This window comes from Calypte anna, chromosome 14 (assembly GCF_003957555.1).
Source record: "Calypte anna isolate BGI_N300 chromosome 14, bCalAnn1_v1.p, whole genome shotgun sequence".
NCBI lineage: Eukaryota > Metazoa > Chordata > Aves > Apodiformes > Trochilidae > Calypte > Calypte anna.
The window spans coordinates 104,324-124,691 of record NC_044260.1 but is presented as its reverse complement, the minus strand read 5'-3'; the positions used below and the strand labels follow the sequence as shown (position 1 = coordinate 124,691).

Genomic DNA, 20,368 nt, shown 5'->3' with positions numbered 1-20,368 from the left:
CAGAACATTGCCCAGGAGCAGAGCAGGGGCCTGGAAACCCAGAGAGCTCCCACCTCCCACCATCGGATGGTGCACAAGGTGCTGAGCTCTGCCCAACCCCTGCAGTTTTAACTTGAATTATGCCTCAAGTGATGGCTGTTTGTACTCCCCTCGTTCAGTTCTTTTCTAATATTATAAACATCTCCACTCTTTTTTTTTAATCTCAGAGTTGAAGCATATGCATTTCTCTCAGATGACACCCTACAGCAGTTCCCACAAACCTGTCTGTTGGCTTTTTGGAGCCATCAGGTTTTTTCCTTCTCTAGCTCATGTAGAAAAAAGCAAAAGGCATAAACATTCAGTTGTTTGGGTTTTTTTTTCCTCAGCTCTCTCATTATTTTTTTTTCCCCTCGCAATCTTTTGCATCATTTGGACCAGACTATTTAGAATCAATTTTTTTAAATACTTTTTGGAGATAAAACACCACACTTTCAAAAGGTGGCTTCAGAAGCAAAATCCTTACTGTCTGGATAAACAGACACAGAGATGGACCAGGCCAAACCAAAATTCTCTTGCAGGAGAAGAGCAGCAACTGTCAGCTTTGGGGGCTCATCCTCCACCCTCCCTTTTTGCTCCCTCAGAGCTGCAAAACAAGCAGTGTATGAACCCTGGTTCCAGAGGAAGTGGTAAATTTAGTCACTGTTGGTTTTGGGTTTTTTTTTTTAAGACACTTCTGCATTTTCAACAGAAATGACAGTCTCAAACCTGGTAAAGAAATGTCATGAGCCAGATAATCCCCTCCAGAGCAGAGCCTGCCTGGAGGCAGCAGCACTGTTAATCTTAACTAACCCCAGAGAATCCAATAATTGATGTGCAAATGCCTCAGGGAGGCCCAAAAGTGAACTTCAAAAGGACACAGTCACCTGGAGACAAAGGCTCTGCACAGAAGCCAGACCACACTGACACCTCTGTTAAATCTACTTCATTTCTCTACCAGCCATTATAAACAGAATTTTATAGGCTGAGCACTCAGCTCCAACATGACAGCAGCTTCCCTGTGTAGCTTCGTGGCCTTAAAAAGTGATTTGCTGTTAATTTGTCCTCCTAAGATCTGGCTCAGCAGGTTGGGTTTTTGGGTTTTCTTTTTTTTTTTGCTTTCTACCCTGTATGTGAAGCAGTGCACTGTGAGGAGTCTTTGTACAAATCCTAAAGGGGAACTACAAATAATTCTGGTCATTCACAGTTGGAAAACTATGACCCACTCCATGGAAAGTAAAAAAGACACTTGGGTAAATTTGCTGTTATTAGTGGATTAAATGCCAGGCAGACAGAACTCAGAGCCAGCTGGACAAAAGCATTCATCCTCCAAAATCATCACCTCAGGGGAACAATTCCCATGGAAGCCCAGCTGAATCTTCCATCAGAACTCCAAGTCTTCATCTGTCAACTTCAAGAAACTCAAATAAGGTGAAATCTTCCTGTTTCAAGGCCAGAAAATACCAGGGAAGGGTATTCCCTCCCTCTCAAAGCAAGTTCCCTTCATATCCTTTTTTAAGTCACTGCTAATGAGCATCAAAACAAAGAATCAGTTTTTCTCTTTTTTATTATTATTATTATTATTTCTAGCAGACAATTTACATAAAATTCCCCTTTTAAGTTAGTGATTCATAACTGCCTGCAATAAACTACTTAAAGAGCAGCTTTGGTAAAGAATGGAATGAAACAACCAACCGAAAAAAAAATAAAATAAAATTAAAAAAACAAAAAACAAAACAACAAAAAAAACAAAACAAAAACAACCAAAAAAACAAAAACAAAAAAACCCAACAACAAAAAACCAATCACAGCTGATTCTGAAACCAACACAATTCACCAAATTTAGATTCAAAAGAAAAATCTGCCAAGCTGTATTTTCTCAGTGTTTCCAAATATTCCACATTCCTCCTCCCTTTTCAGGTTTGTGCAGATGTGGGAGCTGCATTCTGTCAAGCAGTTTGTCCTGCTAGATCATGGAAATCCATCCTTACATGATTCGTAGACCTTGAATAGAGGACTCTAAGGTCTTGAAAGAAAAAAAAAAACAACTTAATCAGAACCATCGACTGTATCCTGGGCTAAATAATTCAGTATAATAAATATATCTTAATTAAAAAAAACCCACAACAGGGTAAAAACTCTGAATACTTGAGATCAGGCTCCTATTCAAGAGGCAAAGACCACTCATTTCAAACTGATACATATATAGACCAATGATTCCACTTCTTTTCCCTGAAAGGGCACTGAAGCAGCTTATATACCACCCACCTCCATTTCTTATTTGGCTTTCTGGCATTATAGACCACAGACAAACTTCTCTTTTCTGAAGAGGCACTACACAGCTCTGGGCAGCCTGGGGAGGCCAGCAGAGAGCTCTGTTGGAAAGCTCCAGTTGCCAGTCCTCAGGAAAGCAAACACTTTAGTGCTGTTACTAAATTTCGTAAGTCTTATGTATTGTTATTAAATTCTTGCAGGAATTTCAGCACAGAGCTCACTGTATTTTCTACCTGTTTGAGAAAACCTCTTACTGCTTTGGTAAGTTAATTATGAGAGGGCATGTTCTGCAGAAAGACTCAGCAGAGCCCAAAGGGATGGGAGCAAGGAGAGGGTCTTTGTCATGCCAATGATTGTTCAAACCTGATTGTGGCTGAGGTAAGGCTTGGAAAAGCAAAAATTCCTACATGGACATGAAATAATTCCATTTAAAAAATTAAGTTGGGATTAGCCCTGTCTGCTCAACAAAACATCTCTGCATTTATGCTGAAACTTGGATCTGTCTTCAGAGTTCACTAATGGTCTTGACTATCCCAGTCTGGATTTCCTACTGATAAAACAGCCTGAATCAGAGATGAGCTCCCCCACCAAACTGATGGTAGAGGTAAAGAAACACCCACCCAGCCCACAGAAACATGTCAGGAGAGTCATTACCTTGAAATCCCAGATGGTCATGGCTCCATCAATGCCAGTGGTGCAGAATTTACGACAGTCTCGTTTGTCTATCTCATAAATAGACACCTGGCTGGAAAGAGAGAGGGAGATCTGTAAAGCACCCAGTCCAGACAGCCAGGAAGCTCAGAAATTTGGGTTTAAATTAGCTGCTGCTCTCTCAAAGGGAGACATGGGTATAGCAGAGCTTAGATTTGACTTTTGGTGCAATGCTTCAGGAAAATAAGCAAAGAAAATGGATGCTGAAAGCTCTTATCAGCTGGTAGCTGTAGCCTGAGCATTTTCCTTGGATAAAGACAAATTGCCTCAGAAATGTCAGCATCCTCTGGGCTGACACAGTTTTTAAATGCAAGGATCTTTTACTTAATTCACCAGAATCAATCCTTTTGATGAATAAATATACATGGAAATAACATCTGAAATAGGCAGCTGGGCTGTGAATTCCTGTTTCAGGTGAATTTTGATGACCACCAAAATGGTGCTACCAAGTGCTACCTTGACCTTGAGAACTACCTACACATTTGAAAAGATAAAACTGTGTTCAAGTTACAGAAGACTTGAAACAGGAGCAGAGAGCAGCAGTGTGCATGCCCTGTGAATGATTAACTTCACCAACCTTCAGGCAGACGCCCCAGAAACAGAGAACTGATAGCGAAAGGCAAGAAAGGAAAGGAGATAAGAGCTACGCCCGTCTGGCAGAGCAAATCTGAGCTGTCCCAGGGCTGTGGTACAACCCAGGTGATGTGCAGAGCATTCCTTCCCTTCCTGAGGGGAGCCAGCCACTCACGTTATACTGTTTTGATGCAGGGTCTCCAAGGTGGTGTTCCGATCCTCCGTAGTGGCTCTTTTATCCATGTTTCGGAAGCGCTCCATGGCGGAAATGTTGCGCTGGATGTTCTGCTTTGGAATGTCCAGTTTGGAAACAAAGGTCAGCAAGCCACGGTCATCACAGTTAAAGAGCATGGGGCAGCAGTCGTGGCCCTGCAAGGAGATGCCATGAGAGCAGGTCAAGGAACAGAGCACAACCACTCCTTCTTTTTTCTGCTGCTGTTAAAGGCAGACACTAGGGAGGAGGTTGCTTGCGGCCAAGGGGTTTGTCCCTCTCCAAAACACCCCAACCCTCTCCAAGGAAAATAAGAGACACTTACAGCTGCCACCACACTGTTCTCAGAGACAAAGGAGACACTCAGGAGTGGGAGGAACTCTGTCTTCAGCTGTGAAACCCTGAACACAAGAACATTTGTTAAAGGGCTTCATTGAAACCTCTCCATCTTTAGCTGCAACAAAAAAAACAAAACCCAGAGATTGTTCCTGAACAAGAATTAGTGGCAAAGAAGTCAATTGTCCTGAGGTGACACCAGAAAGCTGCAATTTGTGATAAAAAGCTTTAAGCTAATGAAGGTGTCCTGAAAGATCTAAAAAACCTAAGTGTTCTAGGCAGTAATTGTGTATAAACAGTGACAAGAGTTTAATAAAGGATCCCATCAAAAGAGGTTCATATTGATGAAGCTGTTAATTTAATTTGTACATACAAGACACTTGGAAGTTTTAGTGTTGACATCATCTTCTCAGGAGGAAAAATCTCATATGTTAAATGAGATATATAAAATATATATATATATATATATATATACATACATAATATGTAAACCCCTCAACTTTTGGGGTTTTACAACCAATGAGAAAAGAATTCTAGAACACTTTATACTTAATGATATCCCCAACCAGGTACTTACACAGCTGTACCCATCAGAACCATAATTCAAAATAAAGGACAGCAGCACCTGGATCATCCACCAGAGATCTGAGCTACCAAAACGTATGGGGAATCTCATCCCTCTGGGTCAGAAAGCCACAAACAGCAAAAAGGGATTCAGCTCAGGATGAAGAGCAGGAGAAGGAACTGTTATTAAAATAGTTTGTTGGACCTGGAGGTGTGAAACCTCACACCAACGATTCCCTAAGGACAGTGGTTGAGTAGTTAACATTTCATGAAATGAACAACTTGTTTGCAGAGTCTGCGTGGGGAGAGTCTGAGCAGTTAGGGAGTGAGCATGTCCCTGCAGGTCTCTTGGATCCATTACAAAGAAATATTGTTTCCCCAGTCACAAGAGTGGAAGGCTGGTGGTTTGTTTGTTTTTTTCAAATGCTCCACACACCCCCTCAAAGCAAAAGAATGTACCCTCACTGAAGAAGTCTTATAAGAAATTTAAATGAGATCATCAAAAATTCAAGGAATCTGCTTTATTTATTTAGGCCTCAAAGAGATTCCTGGAACCTACAGTAAAGTTGTCAAGAAAAGCAGTCACAGCTTTCCACATACTGCTTCCTTCTCGTGTCAAGCAGCTAATAACTCACAGAATGAGCCTACTTACATCATATTTTTTGAAGCATCAGCAACTGACACGGTGCTGTCGTGACTGACCCAGGCGAGGCGATTGCCGCTGGCAGAAAAGCTGACACTGTGCACCCATCCACCACTTCCAGCACCCCCAAATTCTGACATCAGCTGCCCAAAAGGCATTTTGGAGCCCCACGGTGTACTGGCTGGCTTTTCATCAACTTCCTTAATGTAAGCAGAAAACACCCTGCAAATAAAAGAATCCAGCATGAAGGAAAAGCCTCCAGGGAGCTGCTGTACATTTTCACGTAAGAAGCAAAAAAGATGCTTTCTAATTCTGCTAAAAGAAAACACCACAGGATCTTTAAACAAAAAGCCACAAGTGGCAGGGAAGTGTCAGTACACAGAGGGAACACAGCAGCACAAAGGGTAACACACACAGAGAGGTTTCTCAGAAATTCTGTTCATCTTCCAGAAGATGGCACAAAACCATACACTGTCACTGCGTTTTCCACTGGGCTGAGATTTCCCTTTCATCCTTTTGTGGAGCTACTAACTCTGAAGAGTCAATTCTCCAGTTAGGAAAAAACCCCACAAATTGCACAGTATAATTAGAAGCTAATACAAACACCTACAAAATTACCCACTTTTGAAGAACACTCAGTTTTTAGGAGGATTTCAAAGAAAGAAAACTGATGTTCATGTGCCAGCAAAGGAGCTTTGAGCCACTTTTATTCTGGCTCATTCCTGAAAACCTGAAATGCCACGATACTTTTATAGGTTCTTTTTTTTTTTTTTTTTTTTTTTTTTTCTTTCCCTAGCACTACAATCCTCAAGATATGTTTAAATAGAAAGCCTCCCCCTTTCATCAAATTCCTTCTGCATGATTCAGACGTGCCACAATATGGTGTTCCTGACTGTTACCATGGAAGTTCCTGGGACGTCACAAACATAGGATTAGAGTCCATTGAAAAGGAGGAGCAAGTCAGCTGTGCCATACTACTACCAGGAAAACATTCCAGGGTAGAGCCAGGATCAAATATTCATGGCTGCAGCCAAACACAAGGAGGAGTTATTTTATAGAGTTTAAGGAAATGTTCTTCCCCACCCCCTGTTTTTTAAATCCTTTACATATGTGGGGAATGCACTTCAAAAGGTACCTATATTCAGCTTATTCAAATAAAGCTGATCACTTGGAACAAGAAGGGTTTAAGTGCAGCTATATTAGGTAGAGATTTTCAGAGAATTAAGTCGGAATTTATATTTGGCTCTATCAGTTTAAATGCAATCTAATGATAATCCTTCAACAAACTTAATTTTAGAGGGACATCTGAAAGGAAGGCTCTCTTAATGTATGGAAATAGGACAAGATCTTTAAAGCAACAGCCTTTGACACAAGGTAGAAAAATCAGTCATAAGTAGTGGGAGACCTTGAAGATAACTGCTAGTCAAAAAAAAAGTCTTTTCCCTTACTGAAGTCTTCCTCTCTTTTAAAATCCAAACCATCTCAGCTTGAAGGCCTCAGCCTTCAAAGAACATTGTGAAATGACTTTCATTCCTACAGAAACATTTTTCCACCCAGAATAAAAAATTCACACCTATGCAGTGCTGTTAGATGTAGATATATGTATTTTTATACATATATATACATTTCTCCAGATAAATGTAAGAGGAGCTCATCTAGGCCAGCCACCAAAAAAAATCTGCTGAAAATCCAGAAACTTGGAGACTTTTCTGCTCTCCATTCTTTTTCCAAAATGTCTCCCACTTAGCTGATTATTAGTTGGCAGTGGCTCTGGCAGATCCATTTCATAATTTTCTTCAGAACCACCTATCAGAACAGATGGGTTTTAGAGGCCCAGGTATCTTTATTACCTTGGATATGTAACTGAACATTCCCTAAAATTAGAATTCTAGAGATAGGTATCATTTACCAAAACACTTTTATGGTTTTGGGGAAGAAACAAAATCATAAACACACTATTTTTTCTTTCTTCTTTTAAGGTTTCTGTATGGAGAGTTCTAAAATAAAACAGCAAAATTATAAAATAATTCATCCTAAAGTAAAATGTTAAGCAAGAGCAGAAGATTTCCCAAGTGTTTTAAAACAAGATCTGTTTTTTGAAAAACAAACACCATTTTTCAGAGGAATAAGATGCAGGACACAATTGAGTTTTTTGATGGGAAGCAAAAAGATTAAGCAAATCTTCTAGAGAATGCTCCTAGGAAACTCACTGAACCACAGACTGCCTTAAAAAAAAAGCAAAACAAAACCAACCAAGACAGACAAAGGAAAAAAAATCCAACCCCTGAAAAGACCCTAAAATCCTGAACAGAAAATAATTCAAGTCTAACTTCTCAGCCAAAACAGGAAGGAGGAGATAATCAGGGATGCAATGCACATAAAGCAAGCACCAAACAAAGCCTGTAGCTGAAGTCCAAAGTAAAAGATACAGAATCAGCTGACCCAATGTCAGAGTCCTGAGATGCTCTCTGAACACACATGAAAAAATGTTCACATGTGAAAAGCAGCTGCTTCTGGGAGATGAATGAGTGCTTTATACCACACTTTTTTGTGAAAGGAAGGGAATATGTATAGTTTATCTAATTAATACTGGGGAGACAACTCTTTTCATCTTCCCACCTTTCATTTAATGTCCCTCCTTTCACAAAGGGTATCAAAGGATCAAATTCAGATGCATGGATTTCATTCTGAAATAAGGAATGCAATTGTTGATCCCACCTCCCTCTCCTACTCCTTCTTAGTCATTTTTAGTACACACTTTGAAGCTTAAAAATTGCTCTATTACATGAAGAGTGTAAGAAAAGAAGCTTTCATTATTATCCAAGGTACAAGTGATTAAGTAAAATAAGAATTACTCAACCCCTCTGCAGTTTCCCATGCAGGGAGTGACCCTGACCTGCAGGACACATCCGTTCTGGTGTAATTTCACCATCAGTTTGAAAGACTTCACCATCTCACTCATCTGCCAATCTGTTTTCAACAGCCTCTCTTTTTTTAAAATGCTCTTCAAAAATGTGTTTTGCTGCCCTGAGTTTCAGGTGGATCAATTCCTTGACACTGCTCACCACGGGGCTGCAAGAACCTGAAGTGCAGCACAGGCAAAGGGGAGAACTCAAGTGACTCAAGGAAGAGAAAGATGAGACCCAACCTTTGGAAGTGCCAAGTGACTGAATTTTGGAAGCACACCATTAGGGTGCTGGTTTTTTAATTCTAACAAGCAGTGTAGGTGTTCTACAAGATAGCACCTGCTAGACTAATTTCAGCCTAACAACTCAGGGCTCAGTTAGGCACAGTAGTACTACTAACTGTATACTGCTAGTAAAGTAACCCACCAGTTCATTAAGTTCACCTGTATCCCTCAACAGAGAAAAGTCAGGAGCCCAAAGTCTGCATGCAGCAGCACCAAAGCCAAAGTCTCTTAAGCTGGGTATTTTATTTTGGTAACAATGACAGTATGCAGTGAGCAATCTTCTATTCTGATAGCAAATGCATGGTCAAGATGCTCATGGTACTGACTAATTTGCCCCAGTAATCCCAGTTGATTTATAGATGCTTTATTTTCTCCCACCTGCACTTGAAGTCACAGGATCCAGCAGCCAGCAAAACGTTGTTGGGGTGCCAGTCCAGGCTAAGGACAGTGGAACGAATGGGTTTTTTAATGTGTTTGCTCACCCACCTAAATGAAAAGAGAAAAAATTATAGGGAAGTGTTTTACCAGATTCACATAAACCCATGAAACATTCCTCAAAAAGATCACCCCTTGCCAGGGACTGAACACATCAGTTTTGCAACATTCTGCTCAAATCTTTCATAAGTGAATTTTGCACGGTCCTTGCCTTCTCCCTGGCAGAGGGAGCACTGTTTTCTTAGATCACTAAGTGTTCTTCCTCTCCACGTCCTTCCCATGAGTTTTATAGTCCTCTCTCTTGACTATTGACTTTTCTACTATTTAAAAATACAATAACTACAAAACACAAGTAAATGGGTGAACTGTCAATGACACGACCAGTGTATGCTTCTCAATTATCTGAAGTAGAGTGAAAAGTGGTCCTGATGTTAAATGCATCAATATTAACCTAAATATGACTCAGCAGATTTAGTTTGTTTGATCTGTTTACAAAATAATAATGAATTCTGTTATACACTGGGTGGCCTTTGGGATGATGGCATTTTTTTCTTTGAATTTGCTTCCACCAGGCACAACATGAAATTATTTGTCTTCAATATATGGGATTTTGATTCTTCTGCAGATGGAATGCTAATAAAGCATAAAAGGCCAAAACAATCTTTAAACCGTATTTTGCAAATGGTCTCATTGTTTATCATCTCCAGGTGGAAGACTGCACACAAGGGAGCAGGCACAGACACTTAGGGTCTTATGCACATTAATTCAATGCAAAATAATTTACTTAACCTACTAATGTCACCTACAGAGGACACAGTGGATGCAGCTCCAGCCTGTACAGCTACGAGTGCAGATTGATTAAAAATCAGAAGCATTAAGTTTAGATGCCAAAGAGAAATAAACCCAAAACATTAATAGTCCTGGCTGAAATCTATGAACTGTGACAGGAATATATGCCAGAACACAAACCAGGTGCTCAAACTCCTAATAGACCACCTTGGAGATAAGTGACACACTTCAACTCTTTAATAACAAGAAATGGCCCAAAATAACCTGTACTGAACTACAGTCAAGAGAAGATTTCTTCGTTCATCACGGAAAAGGTGTTTTGGGGGGGGGGAACATTTCTTTTTTCAATCAAGCAGTTGTGGTAAAGAGATTTTTACTCTGCAGAAATTCTTACACTTTGAGAACATGTTTATGGCAGTCAAGCAGAACGCATCCAGATTTAGGTACCACAGCAGAATAAAGAAGCAAAAGAGGGAACCTACTCTTTAAGATGTAAAAAGTCCATGAAAGAACTGATGAGGGTTATCCCTCTACATTTTCTGTAGATTTGAAGAATTAGTGTACCAGTAACCTAGTAACCAACATTAAACTCCAGGCTTTAGCTTTCCCAAGCAGACCTTAAATGACTAAAAGGCATGCAAAGAGCTCACCAGTCATTCTCAGATTCAAAGTAGCACACAGATATAAGGCGAGCTCCACTTCCCACAGCAAATTTATTCTCCAAGGGAGACCATTTCACAAAGGTGGCTGCACGATTGATCCTCAGGATCACCAGGGTTGGTTTCCAGACCCCATCCTTCTGACTCCAGACGTAGGCGTTACGGTCGGCGCCGCAAGTTACGATGCGATCGCTTTTGGGAGCCCAATCAATTCCTGCAATTTAGAGCTCCCATTAATTAACTTTTCCCTTCATCCTCTTTGCTTTACAGTAAGCCAAAGCAGGGACAACCTCACTGCCTTCTCCCACAGAGACTCTTATCACTGTTATGTCAGTATTCCCCTGTTCACTTATTCTCCAGGCACCACTTTAACCCCTCGGGGCTATCGGTTTGTCCCTCTTGCCTTCATCGAGATCCCAGTTTTCCAGATCCCACCGGGAATTTGCCCGCTGGGGGAGCCCGCTCTGCTGGCTGGCCAACAGGTGGAGCTCTGCAGGCTGGATAAGGCCTCCAAGCCACAGGCTCCTGCGGGGAGCCCGTTTCAAGAGCTGAAAGCCAGCAATCCTGAAGCTGTGCACACAAACCTCTGACACGGTTGTCTGCCTCCTGCCAGACCGCAGCCATCTTCTAAAAGTTTAGATAGCCGGGGTTTTTTGGGCTGGATGTTATCAGTTTTTATGTACTGATACAATCCTCACGTTTTTTTCCAGGCTGGTTTAAGCTGTGCTATGAGAATGAAAAACCGCCCAAGCAAAAGTAACAGATTCAAAGCAAAAAAATGATAAGCCTGCAACTGCTTCTGTCTATGAAATGAAGGATGTTCTCAACTGGAAAGTCTCACAGGAATTTTATTTTTCATCTTTTCTTTAGCAACGTTTGTTAGGATGCAGAATGTAATCCTTAACTCTGCTGTCACAAAATCATATTTCCATAGTTTTTCATACTGGGTTCTGTATTAAAAAAATCATTCCTTAAGCACACAAACTGAAAAAAAAGATACAAGGAAAGAATTTGTAGTAATTTTAGTATATTAATTCATATATGATCTACTTAAAAATAGGGCTAGGCTTTAAAAGTTCAGTTTTGAAGAGGTTGGTAGCCTGAAACCACTTACAGGTATAAATCTAGCAGTGCCTTTGAAAGGAGGATCACCCTGCCTCTCTCTACTTCTCACACCCACCACCTCCTCTGCATCAGCACTAGCATTCTGACTCATGACAAGTTCAGCAGAAAATTAAACCAGCAGAAAAAAGGGAATAATGCTCTTCCTGGAAGTGGACAGAAGCAGCTCACCACAAATCTCTGAATCAAGACACAGAGGCCAGGCAAGGGACCTTGTCCCTTGTGATCAGAAGCTGGAGTGGCAGGAGCTGAATCACTCCTCAAGTGGTTTGATCATTCTGTCTCCTGTGTCTAACCACAGCTGAAGCCTCCTCTTTACAACAACCACAGCACTGAGTATTCCAAAGGCAGATGCTATACAGAGAACTCTTCCTCCCAAGCCATGAATATTTGGCTTCTAACACTAACAGGTACAAGAAAAATGCACAGAAGTGCCTTTGGGGAACAGCACGTTGGTTGTAAATTCAGCCCAAGTGACTCTTCACAAAGCAGCACGTGCAGTTGTGCACCGTGACAGCAAGAATCAGATATATTGAATTAAGTTCCTGCAAAACACTTCTGGGCAGATAGTTTTCTGCCCATTAGTGAGCTAAGAACACAAGGAAGGATATTGCTGTTTTGAGCAAGTGCTTGTTTTCATTACTTTCATTTCCTCAGAGAATTAAGCTCTTATATCACCATGTAAAGAAAAAGTAATGTAAGAGACTATCACAGGAAAACCACATTTTAAAAGCAACACCTTGTGACTCATCATAGCAGCTCTTTTGCATTTTCCTTGTGCAGCTACAGATACTCTGGGCCTGCAGTAAAATTTGTTCACTGATGGCCTGTCACACATCTAGGACTGACCACCTCAAGTGTTTATACAGTCTTTATAAAAGAATATTTATTGCTGCCAGAAACCTCAAATCAATGCAATGGTTGTACCCGTGACAAAGTTTTAACACTAGCACTGGAAAGGGAGCAGCATGTATCACTAAGAGGGTGTGACACAACCTCTGAATATTTATTCTCATTATGTCCTTACAGATGAAAAATAAGCAACAAGTGAAAAAGAAAGGCTCGGCTACTCTACCAAAATGTCTGGAAATGAAACAGTGCTTTTCCTGCAGGCAATCATTGCATGCAGTCCAGCAAAATGCTGCAAAGCTCCCCATAAGTGGGAATGATGACCTAAAAATGATCTATTTACTCAATACTTGCAGATTTCCAGTTCAGATTCTCAGCTGGGGAAAGCAGGGGACAGGCAAACTTAGTATCTGGCACAGCACAGTCTTCTCTTACCTGTAATGTGTCCATTGTGCTCCTTTAGCTCATGAGCCTTCACCCACTGGTTCCCACTCTTCTTGTAGATGTGGACTTCATGATTATTGGGGCTAATGGCAATCTCTTGAAGAAGAAAGAAAATAATTCAAAAGTCCAAAAGGCTTTTTTTTAATACCAAATGCTTAACTCTGGAAGTCTTTCCAATCTAAAAAGCTGTGTTCTCAAATTTCAGAGCATTACATGGCTTTTGTAAATAAAGGGCCAAGATGATAATCTAAAATAATTATGTTTATAGCCTGGTCAAGAGTATAGTGCACAGAAAGACAGCACACGTGGAACATAACAGTGCACACTGAAGCAGAAAATAGGCTGGTAAAAGAAAAGGCTGCTGTATCCCTATTGGAATCCCTAAGTGATGAATCTTGGAGCAGAGTTGATCCAGTACTTCATCAATGCAAATAATTGGAGAGACTTTTTTTTTTTTTCTTTTTTAAAGAAATAATTTAAAGAAAAAAACCTTATGGCTACATATTGGGATATGGAATAGAGGATGAAAGAGGGTAAGGGCCAGATCATTCTCATGAGGTGCAGACCAAGTGGCAGAGCTTCTGCAACACCTGTAAAACCAGATCTGCTCATACACCAGAAATCCAGTTATGGGCTTTGAGAAGTTCAGATTTAGAAGATTCTTTTTGGCTCATAAGTGAAACATTTAATAGACAGCACTATGTATTTGACCAGACCTCCTCTACATGTGATCCAGAACACTACCAGGTCACAAACTGGCAGCAAAGATAAACCAGCAATTGAAAATAAAATTAAAAGTCTGGTATTGCTTACGGGTCCGGTCTCTGTTCCACGCATGGCAGGTGATTGGCTCCAGTAAAAACTGATGTAGAGACATTCCGAGTCCAGGATATTCCTACAGTGCAAAAATTGAAAGAGCTGAAAGGTGTAAAATCAAAAACCAGACACTCCAAAATTAGGCGATTATTAAAGCAAAATAATCCCTCAACATTTACCAAGTCCAGTATTACAATTTACTCAAAGGAGATCCCAACCTATCCAGTAGATAAGGTAATGCTGCTGAAGAGCTGCCTCTGCCACACAACCCAGGATCTTCAGCAGGATGATGGATTTTATCTGTCCTGCTCTCTCTGGCTAATTGCAGTTGCCCTAAAAGCCACATGGATGTTTTTCTTTCTGCACCCTCACAGGAGAGAAGCCAAACTCTTAGGAAACCTAACAAACCTGAGTTTTACTGTGGAAACAAAATACTTGGAAAAAAAAAAATAACTAAGTGAACTGATGAAATTGGTGTGTCCAGAATACTGATATGCAACTGTAATCTGATGATGTATTATTTGATAAAGCCATTTTATGTATCCCAGGGAAAAATTATTAAGATAGTAATTAACCAATTACTAATGTCTCCAAATTAACCCTAGCAATCAGCTATTTTATAGTTGGATTTTTGCCCTCATGAAATTCAAACACTAACAAGCTGAATCATTCTAGTCTGTATTTTAATTTGGTTTTAGACACCTAGTTTTTAACTTATGACTGCTACAAGAGAAGGTGTTGAACATCTGCAGTGGGTGGCATGCTGACCCACCATTACAAAATTGTTTAAAATACTATATTTTATTCCATGGATTGTATTAAGGAAGGGCAGCATAAATGGATGGAAGGTAACATCTTAAAAACTCCAAGCCACCTGTGACAATATCAGTAGTTCAATACATAGAAATTGGACTTATCAAGTCCTTCCATATATTCCACTAATTTTTACTTATTTTATTTCTTTTTACTTATTTTACTTAATTATTATTTTTTTACTGATTTTTACTAATTTATCCTTGGGTGGATGAATTGAAGTCTTTTTATCCCCAGATATACATCTAAAAAAGAACCATCTCTGTAATGACATTCCAAGACATCCACACCCATTGTAGCCTGAAATTACAACATACCCAAGTATGGCCATGTTAGCAGAGGGTGGAGACCTCAGGAAAGGTAAGAATTTGGAAGTAAACAGGAAATGAGTGGCTGTCCAACTGAAACTCAGGAGTGAATCAATGAGGAGTACCTGCACAGGGAGCTCTGCAATTGCTACCACACCACTAGGTTAAAAAATATGCTGAAAGTGATGAATCCTGAAGCAGAGTTGATCCAGTACTTCACCAATGCAGATAATTGGAGGGACTTTTTTTTTTTTTTTTTTCCTTTTTTTAAAGAAATAATTTAAAGAAAAAAACCTTATGGCTACATTTCAAATATAACATTTAGCTCTACAAGCTTAAAGTCCAATTCACCATTTTAACCAGAGTGATTTTAATGGGTCTTCTAATAATCATATTTTACCAATCAAATGAAGATACTAAATACAGGCAGTCTTGAGCAAAATAATTATTTTTTATTAATAACTCGAGCAAACTAATTAATTGCTTTTTATGAAAATGCTGACATAATCCAAATTACCTTTGACCTTGGACATTCCTTGTGTTAACATAAGCAAAACACAACTGCAAATTGCTTTTTCCTCCACTTTGCTTTAGCCCATGCCAACATTCAGTAGCAGCACATTTCCATATACAGGAAAAGTTGAAGAGCTGTTCTACCAACCAGGAATGCTCAGCCTTTTCTACTCTTTCTGAAATCAAATGTAAAAATATCCAACCTCCCCTCCCCAAGGAACGCAGCTATTTTGAAACAGTTTCTAATACAACCCTGGGATTTTCTCCACAGATTTGCACTACGTACACATGATATGGTCCCATTCTGGCTTCTAGGTCTGATTTTGATGAACCTACATGCTGTACCCAAAGACAGCCTAGACAAACAGTAGGATCCATTCCTTCCTACTGAATGAGATTCTTGAGCAACTTGTAGCAAGCAACCACTTTCCATTTTGGTTTGAATGCTATTTCCTGAAAATCAACAGTGATGATAATCTCAAAAAGCACTATTTTTGTCATCTGATAGCTGCAGTGCTATTTTCTTCCAGAAGATAAGTTTTAATGAAGTCTTCCAGTTACATTTATTCCTTACCAATACAAAGACAAAATCTAACTCATATTTCACAAGAGAAAATGCAACTGGCTCTATGATTTGTGATATAATCCAATGCCATCCTGTCAGCCAACCTTAGAATTCTGCACAGGGATGATATTCTTTTGATAACTTTGTCAGCCAAGTATTTAAGTAGCTATCCCTCACCTCTTTTCCAAATGCAAGGTAACCTCGAGCTTCAAGAAAATTTATAAATAAGAATAAAACCTTGCACCCTGGTACTGCAGGAGTTCTTTCTTTTGCAAAATGAAACGATCAAGTCTGGGAAGCACAGGACCTGGCTGCTGTCATCTCTCAGTGGGGTGAGAAATACGTGGGATAAGGCCATCCCTGGACAAGCACCAGGCAAGGATGCAGACTCAGAAGTGCCGACACCATGGGTGTGTGTGTGTGTGTGCATGTGAGAGAGAGAGAGAGAACGGGATCTTTTTAATCCCCTATTTTCAGAGCACCTCCATTCCTTTCAAGCCTGTGGAAAGCCTATAACTGCGGACTGCCTCCTCCTCCTCCTCCTGTCATTCCCTCCCAACTCACTCAGCGCAGCTTTCCCAAGAGGCTGACTTCTCACAGGTAAGCCCACTGACACAAGGACACCATTAGCATGATAAAGCCGACCGGTTTGGGATGGATTGCGGGCTGCGGCCCTGCCCGGCGCTGATAACACAGGTGCACAGAGCTGCTGCCGAGGCCACGGCAGGGCAGGGACAGGCGGCAAGGCCGGGGCTGCCCCCCAAAGCCCGCCCGGCTGCTCCCTCCCCGTCCCCTCAGGGTCCCCACCGCCTCACCCCCACAAGGTACCCCCCCAGAAGATGCCCTCAGCCCCACCACGCAGCAGCAGGGCCGGGCACGGCCCTTACCCCCGAGCAGGCCGGAGCTGAGGTAACTCTCCCCCTGCCATCCCCTCAGAACCGGCGGGCCCGCAGTCTCCCCCCACCTCACACATACCCCCCCCTCAATCCCGATCAGGGCGGGGGCAGGCCGGCCCGGCAGCACCGCTCCGACAGCCTCCCTCCCCCGGCTGGAGAACTCACCTGAGGCGAGAGGAGCGGAGCGGGATTCGCGGACTCTGGTCAGTCAACGCGACTCCGCTCCGGGCAGCGGGAGAGGGAGCGGCCGTCAGCGGAGGCCGAGGGGCTGGGGGGGGGGGTAGGGGTTGGGGGGGGACGCCCGGCACTGACAAGGGAGCCAGGAAACGCGCACTGCGCCTGCGCGCTGCCCGCCGGCCGCCTCCCCGCACCGCGCATGCGCCGAAGCTGCCCTGCGGGGGGGGCGGGGGCTGGCGGGGCGGCGGCGGGCGCCGCTCTGCGCATGCGCGGAAGGGAGGGCGGGGCTGCGCCGCAGACAAAGGAGGCGGAGGGGGCGCGTCCGGGGGCGTTCGTTACCTCAGTGAGGGGCGGGAAGGGGAGTGCGGAGGGGCTGTGGGAGAGGCGGTGGTTTCTCTCCTAGAAAGTTTGTTTTTTTTTTTTTTTTTTTGGTCATCCTTGGGTGTTTGCAGCCTCGTAAGGTGAAGGAGGGTGTGGGTGCCCCCTTGGAGCCCGGTGCGTGTAGGTCGTGTGGGTGCCAGGAGGCCTGAAGGGCTGCTAGGGGAGGTGGGGGCTGGTTTGTGTGAGGGCTTATGAGGAAAGGAGCCATGGAGGAGCCCACAGGCATGAAGAGGTTGTGAATTAAAAGGAGATCTCTTGAGCCTCTGCAGACACCGTGCTGACTTAGGAGTTGGAGGGCTACCATGTGAGGGGTCTTGGAGAGCTTTGTGAGTTTCCTTCTGGAGGCTGAAGGGTGGAAGGAAGGTGGCTCCCCACTGCAGGAGGTAACAATCCTCTCCAAAGTCAGATGCTGCTCTGCTCCTGACTGGAATGTAGAATGAAGTGCATTTGCAGTAGTTTGCCCTGCAACTTAATCCCCTTGAGAAGTTGCTTGCTGTTTGGGGCCTCATGTTTTGGCTTCTGTAAAACTTAGAACTCCCGTTGCCTGCGTGGTTTTGTGAACTCAAGGACACACAGAAGAGGAAAAAAAAAAGAAAAAAAAGCAGGTGGGCAAAGATTTAGTGATTTCCAGATATACTGAGGAGCAGTTTTGAGTTTAATTTGAGTCTTAAGGAAAATAAATAATTTATAAGCATCTTGAAGGAAACAAGAAGGTGATTGCTAGCCAGTGTGGCTTTGTTGTGAATGAGTTGAGCCAATCTCATTTCCTTTTCTGGCAGCATAACAGGGCTTGCTGATAAGGAGAAGCAGTATAAGTCGTATATCTTGATTTTGAGTAGAGTTTCTGACTCTGGCTTGCAGGATATTCTGATAATAAACTGGGAAACCGATCGAGATGATGCCACTCTGAGGGAGTTGTAAAACTGGTTGAGGAAAAAACATACTTGATATCAGTGCTCATTCAGGGAATTACTCTGGGTCTCTTACTCATCCATGATGAAATAAAGAATGTAATTACTGTATTTGAAGATGAGATCAAGTTTGAAGACAATAAATCCAGTGGCAGAGCTACGCTTCAAAATGGGAGGTCTGGAAAAAAAAAAGGCTTAAGAAGAAGGTGCACTGCTGTACACTTAAAATTTACAGTTACAAGACTAAAGAACTGAGCAGCTGTCTGTGCTGCAGGAAAGGATGGAGGGGCTGCTGTGGGTCCTAAGTTGGAGTTTATAACATCTTGCTGTTGCAGTCAAGAAAAACATGGTGCAGTTAAGAAAAAGTAGTAAATCATGCACAAAAATCTACTCTGGTGAGCTATGCTGGAAGATTATGCCCCATCCTGGGCTCTGCACAAGAGAAATGTGAATATTTGGTGGGGAAAAAGTCATAGTAACAATCAGTCTTTAATCATGTTCCTTCTGTTGAGCCTGTTAGGAGGACAGAAAGTTGAGGAAAGATGTGGTAAGCCTTCAGACAGATAAAAGGTTGCTGCTGTGAGGGAAGGAACAATTTGTTCTTGTGTCCAACTGGGGGTAGGGTGAGAAGTCACAAGCCAAGATAACAGCAAGGCAGATCAGGGTTACAGTGAGAAAAATCCTCAGTGATTCCTTTGAAGTAGTCAAGCCCTGCACTGAGCAGACTTGGCAGGATGTAGGACTCTCCTTGAGGGGTTTTCAGGAATGGATCCTGCAAATATTTGTGAGAATGGTAAAAGTGCACTAGGAGGCCACTGGTCTCCCAAACCAGTGGTGGTATTGCTCTGGCTGGGAGATGTTTAATCATGACAGCCTTTATTGGTTCAACAATAAAACTAGATCAGTTGCACAGAGTAAAGATGCCCAAGTAGGCCAAGTGAAGTTATGTAACAGGGATGAAATTCTGTTTAAGCAGGGTTTTATGTATACAAAATCATTTTCACCAGATGGGGTGAAAGTATCTAAATGAGGAACTCCGCAGAGCTTTGATGCATTAGAAGCTAAGGCCCTGTCTCCAGTGCAGCTTTCCAGAGAATTTTCCACCCTTGTTTGTGCTGGATTGCTGATACAATTATGCTGTGCTTAGCCAGACAGGAGGCCAGTGGTTTTGAGATTAAGACCTTCAAAGCAAGGCCAAACTGATTTTAGTGAAAGTAATTTAGATGCAGTCCAACCTCAAGATATCTATTAAAAAGATTCAGCTGGGACATCCTTTGAGGTTGTTGGTTTTATTTTTTTAAACAGCAAAAGCATGGGGATGGGTTGAAGCTAGTAAAAAAGAGGTCTTTTGAAAGCTGGCTGTTATGTACACAAAGTGGTAATTGAAGATGAAAATACTTGTTTTGAAAGGCAATTTAGAATATTTGCATTGTTCACCTCAGAAATTGAAATTACAGCAATTTCCAGCACAGTGTCATGTCATGCCTGATGTTTAAAAAGAGGCAACAAATGCATTTATTCCCCTGTTTGTACTCCCTGATTCTCTAGAATTGCCACCCAGATCACAGTGATTTGTCAAAATTGGTTTTCAGCAGCAGCATTCTTGAATTATCATTGCCTGAAGATCAGAGAAAGTCACTGATTATCTGAATAACTGCAAATTTGGGATTTTTAAGTAGGGAAAGACAGTGCCCTAGGGTTTTTTATTATTAATACTGTGTCCCCTTGCCAACTCCTGTTCTAACTTTATGTGGAATGTGAGCAGTGGTCATGGCACAGAGTGAGAAAGAACACAGACTGCTCCTGCTGTGTGCAGCTCAAACCAGGCTTTGACTGCAGTCTTTTTGCATCCTGGCTTTCTGGATAACGATGAGGTTGATGCTGACTGCTCTTCTCCTGCTGCCAGGGAAGATCTGTGGTGAAGAGGGTAGGAACCTGTGTGCTCGTGCCAGGAGCCCCCAGGCTCCAGCTCTAGATGACCACCTTCAGAGCCAAGTGTAAATTATGTGACATCTGGCAGCATCTGGGCTCTTTTAGCCTGCTGGCCAAAGGTTGTGTGCCTAAATGCATTTGTTCCAGTTGTCCAAGCAGGGCTTGGTGAGCAGCAGCAAGGTGATACACTGGATGACAGCAGGGTTTTAATGTTGCTCTTAAAGAAAATGTTTGCTAGAAA

The 20,368-nt window shown here is 42.1% G+C and overlaps 1 protein-coding gene across 2 annotated transcripts; it reads right to left on the bottom strand.

Annotated features, from left to right (window-relative positions):
• Positions 1 to 1,564: 1,564 nt before the first annotated feature.
• LOC103533075 (actin-related protein 2/3 complex subunit 1A) lies at positions 1,565 to 17,115 on the bottom strand. 2 transcript variants are annotated; one of them, XM_030459564.1, is made up of 10 exons: positions 16,892 to 17,115; positions 13,629 to 13,710; positions 12,807 to 12,911; positions 10,392 to 10,614; positions 8,896 to 9,003; positions 5,337 to 5,549; positions 4,110 to 4,185; positions 3,749 to 3,942; positions 2,944 to 3,034; positions 1,565 to 2,041 (listed from the first exon to the last, which is right to left on the bottom strand). In XM_030459564.1, exons 2-10 carry the CDS (start codon positions 13,690 to 13,692, stop codon positions 2,003 to 2,005), a joined length of 1,113 nt encoding a protein of 370 aa, XP_030315424.1. In that variant the 5' UTR covers positions 13,693 to 13,710; positions 16,892 to 17,115; the 3' UTR covers positions 1,565 to 2,002. The 2 variants fall into 2 exon arrangements, with proteins under 2 accessions (XP_030315424.1, XP_030315425.1); XM_030459565.1 differs by lacking the exon at positions 5,337 to 5,549 and having other exon boundaries at positions 16,892 to 17,083.
• Positions 17,116 to 20,368: the final 3,253 nt, after the last annotated feature.

What these genes read in the sequence shown, in the direction of transcription:
- LOC103533075 (XM_030459564.1), bottom strand. Translation starts at nt 13,692, where the DNA reads ATGTCTCTACATCAGTTTTTACTGGAGCCAATCACCTGCCATGCGTGG. An exon ending in AGAACAGTGTGGTGGCAGCT is followed by an intron (nt 3,943 to 4,109) that starts GTAAGTGTCTCT and finishes ATCTCCTTGCAG; the next exon opens with GGCCACGACTGCTGCCCCAT. An exon ending in CTGCATCAAAACAGTATAAC is followed by an intron (nt 3,035 to 3,748) that starts GTGAGTGGCTGG and finishes CTCTCTTTCCAG; the next exon opens with CCAGGTGTCTATTTATGAGA.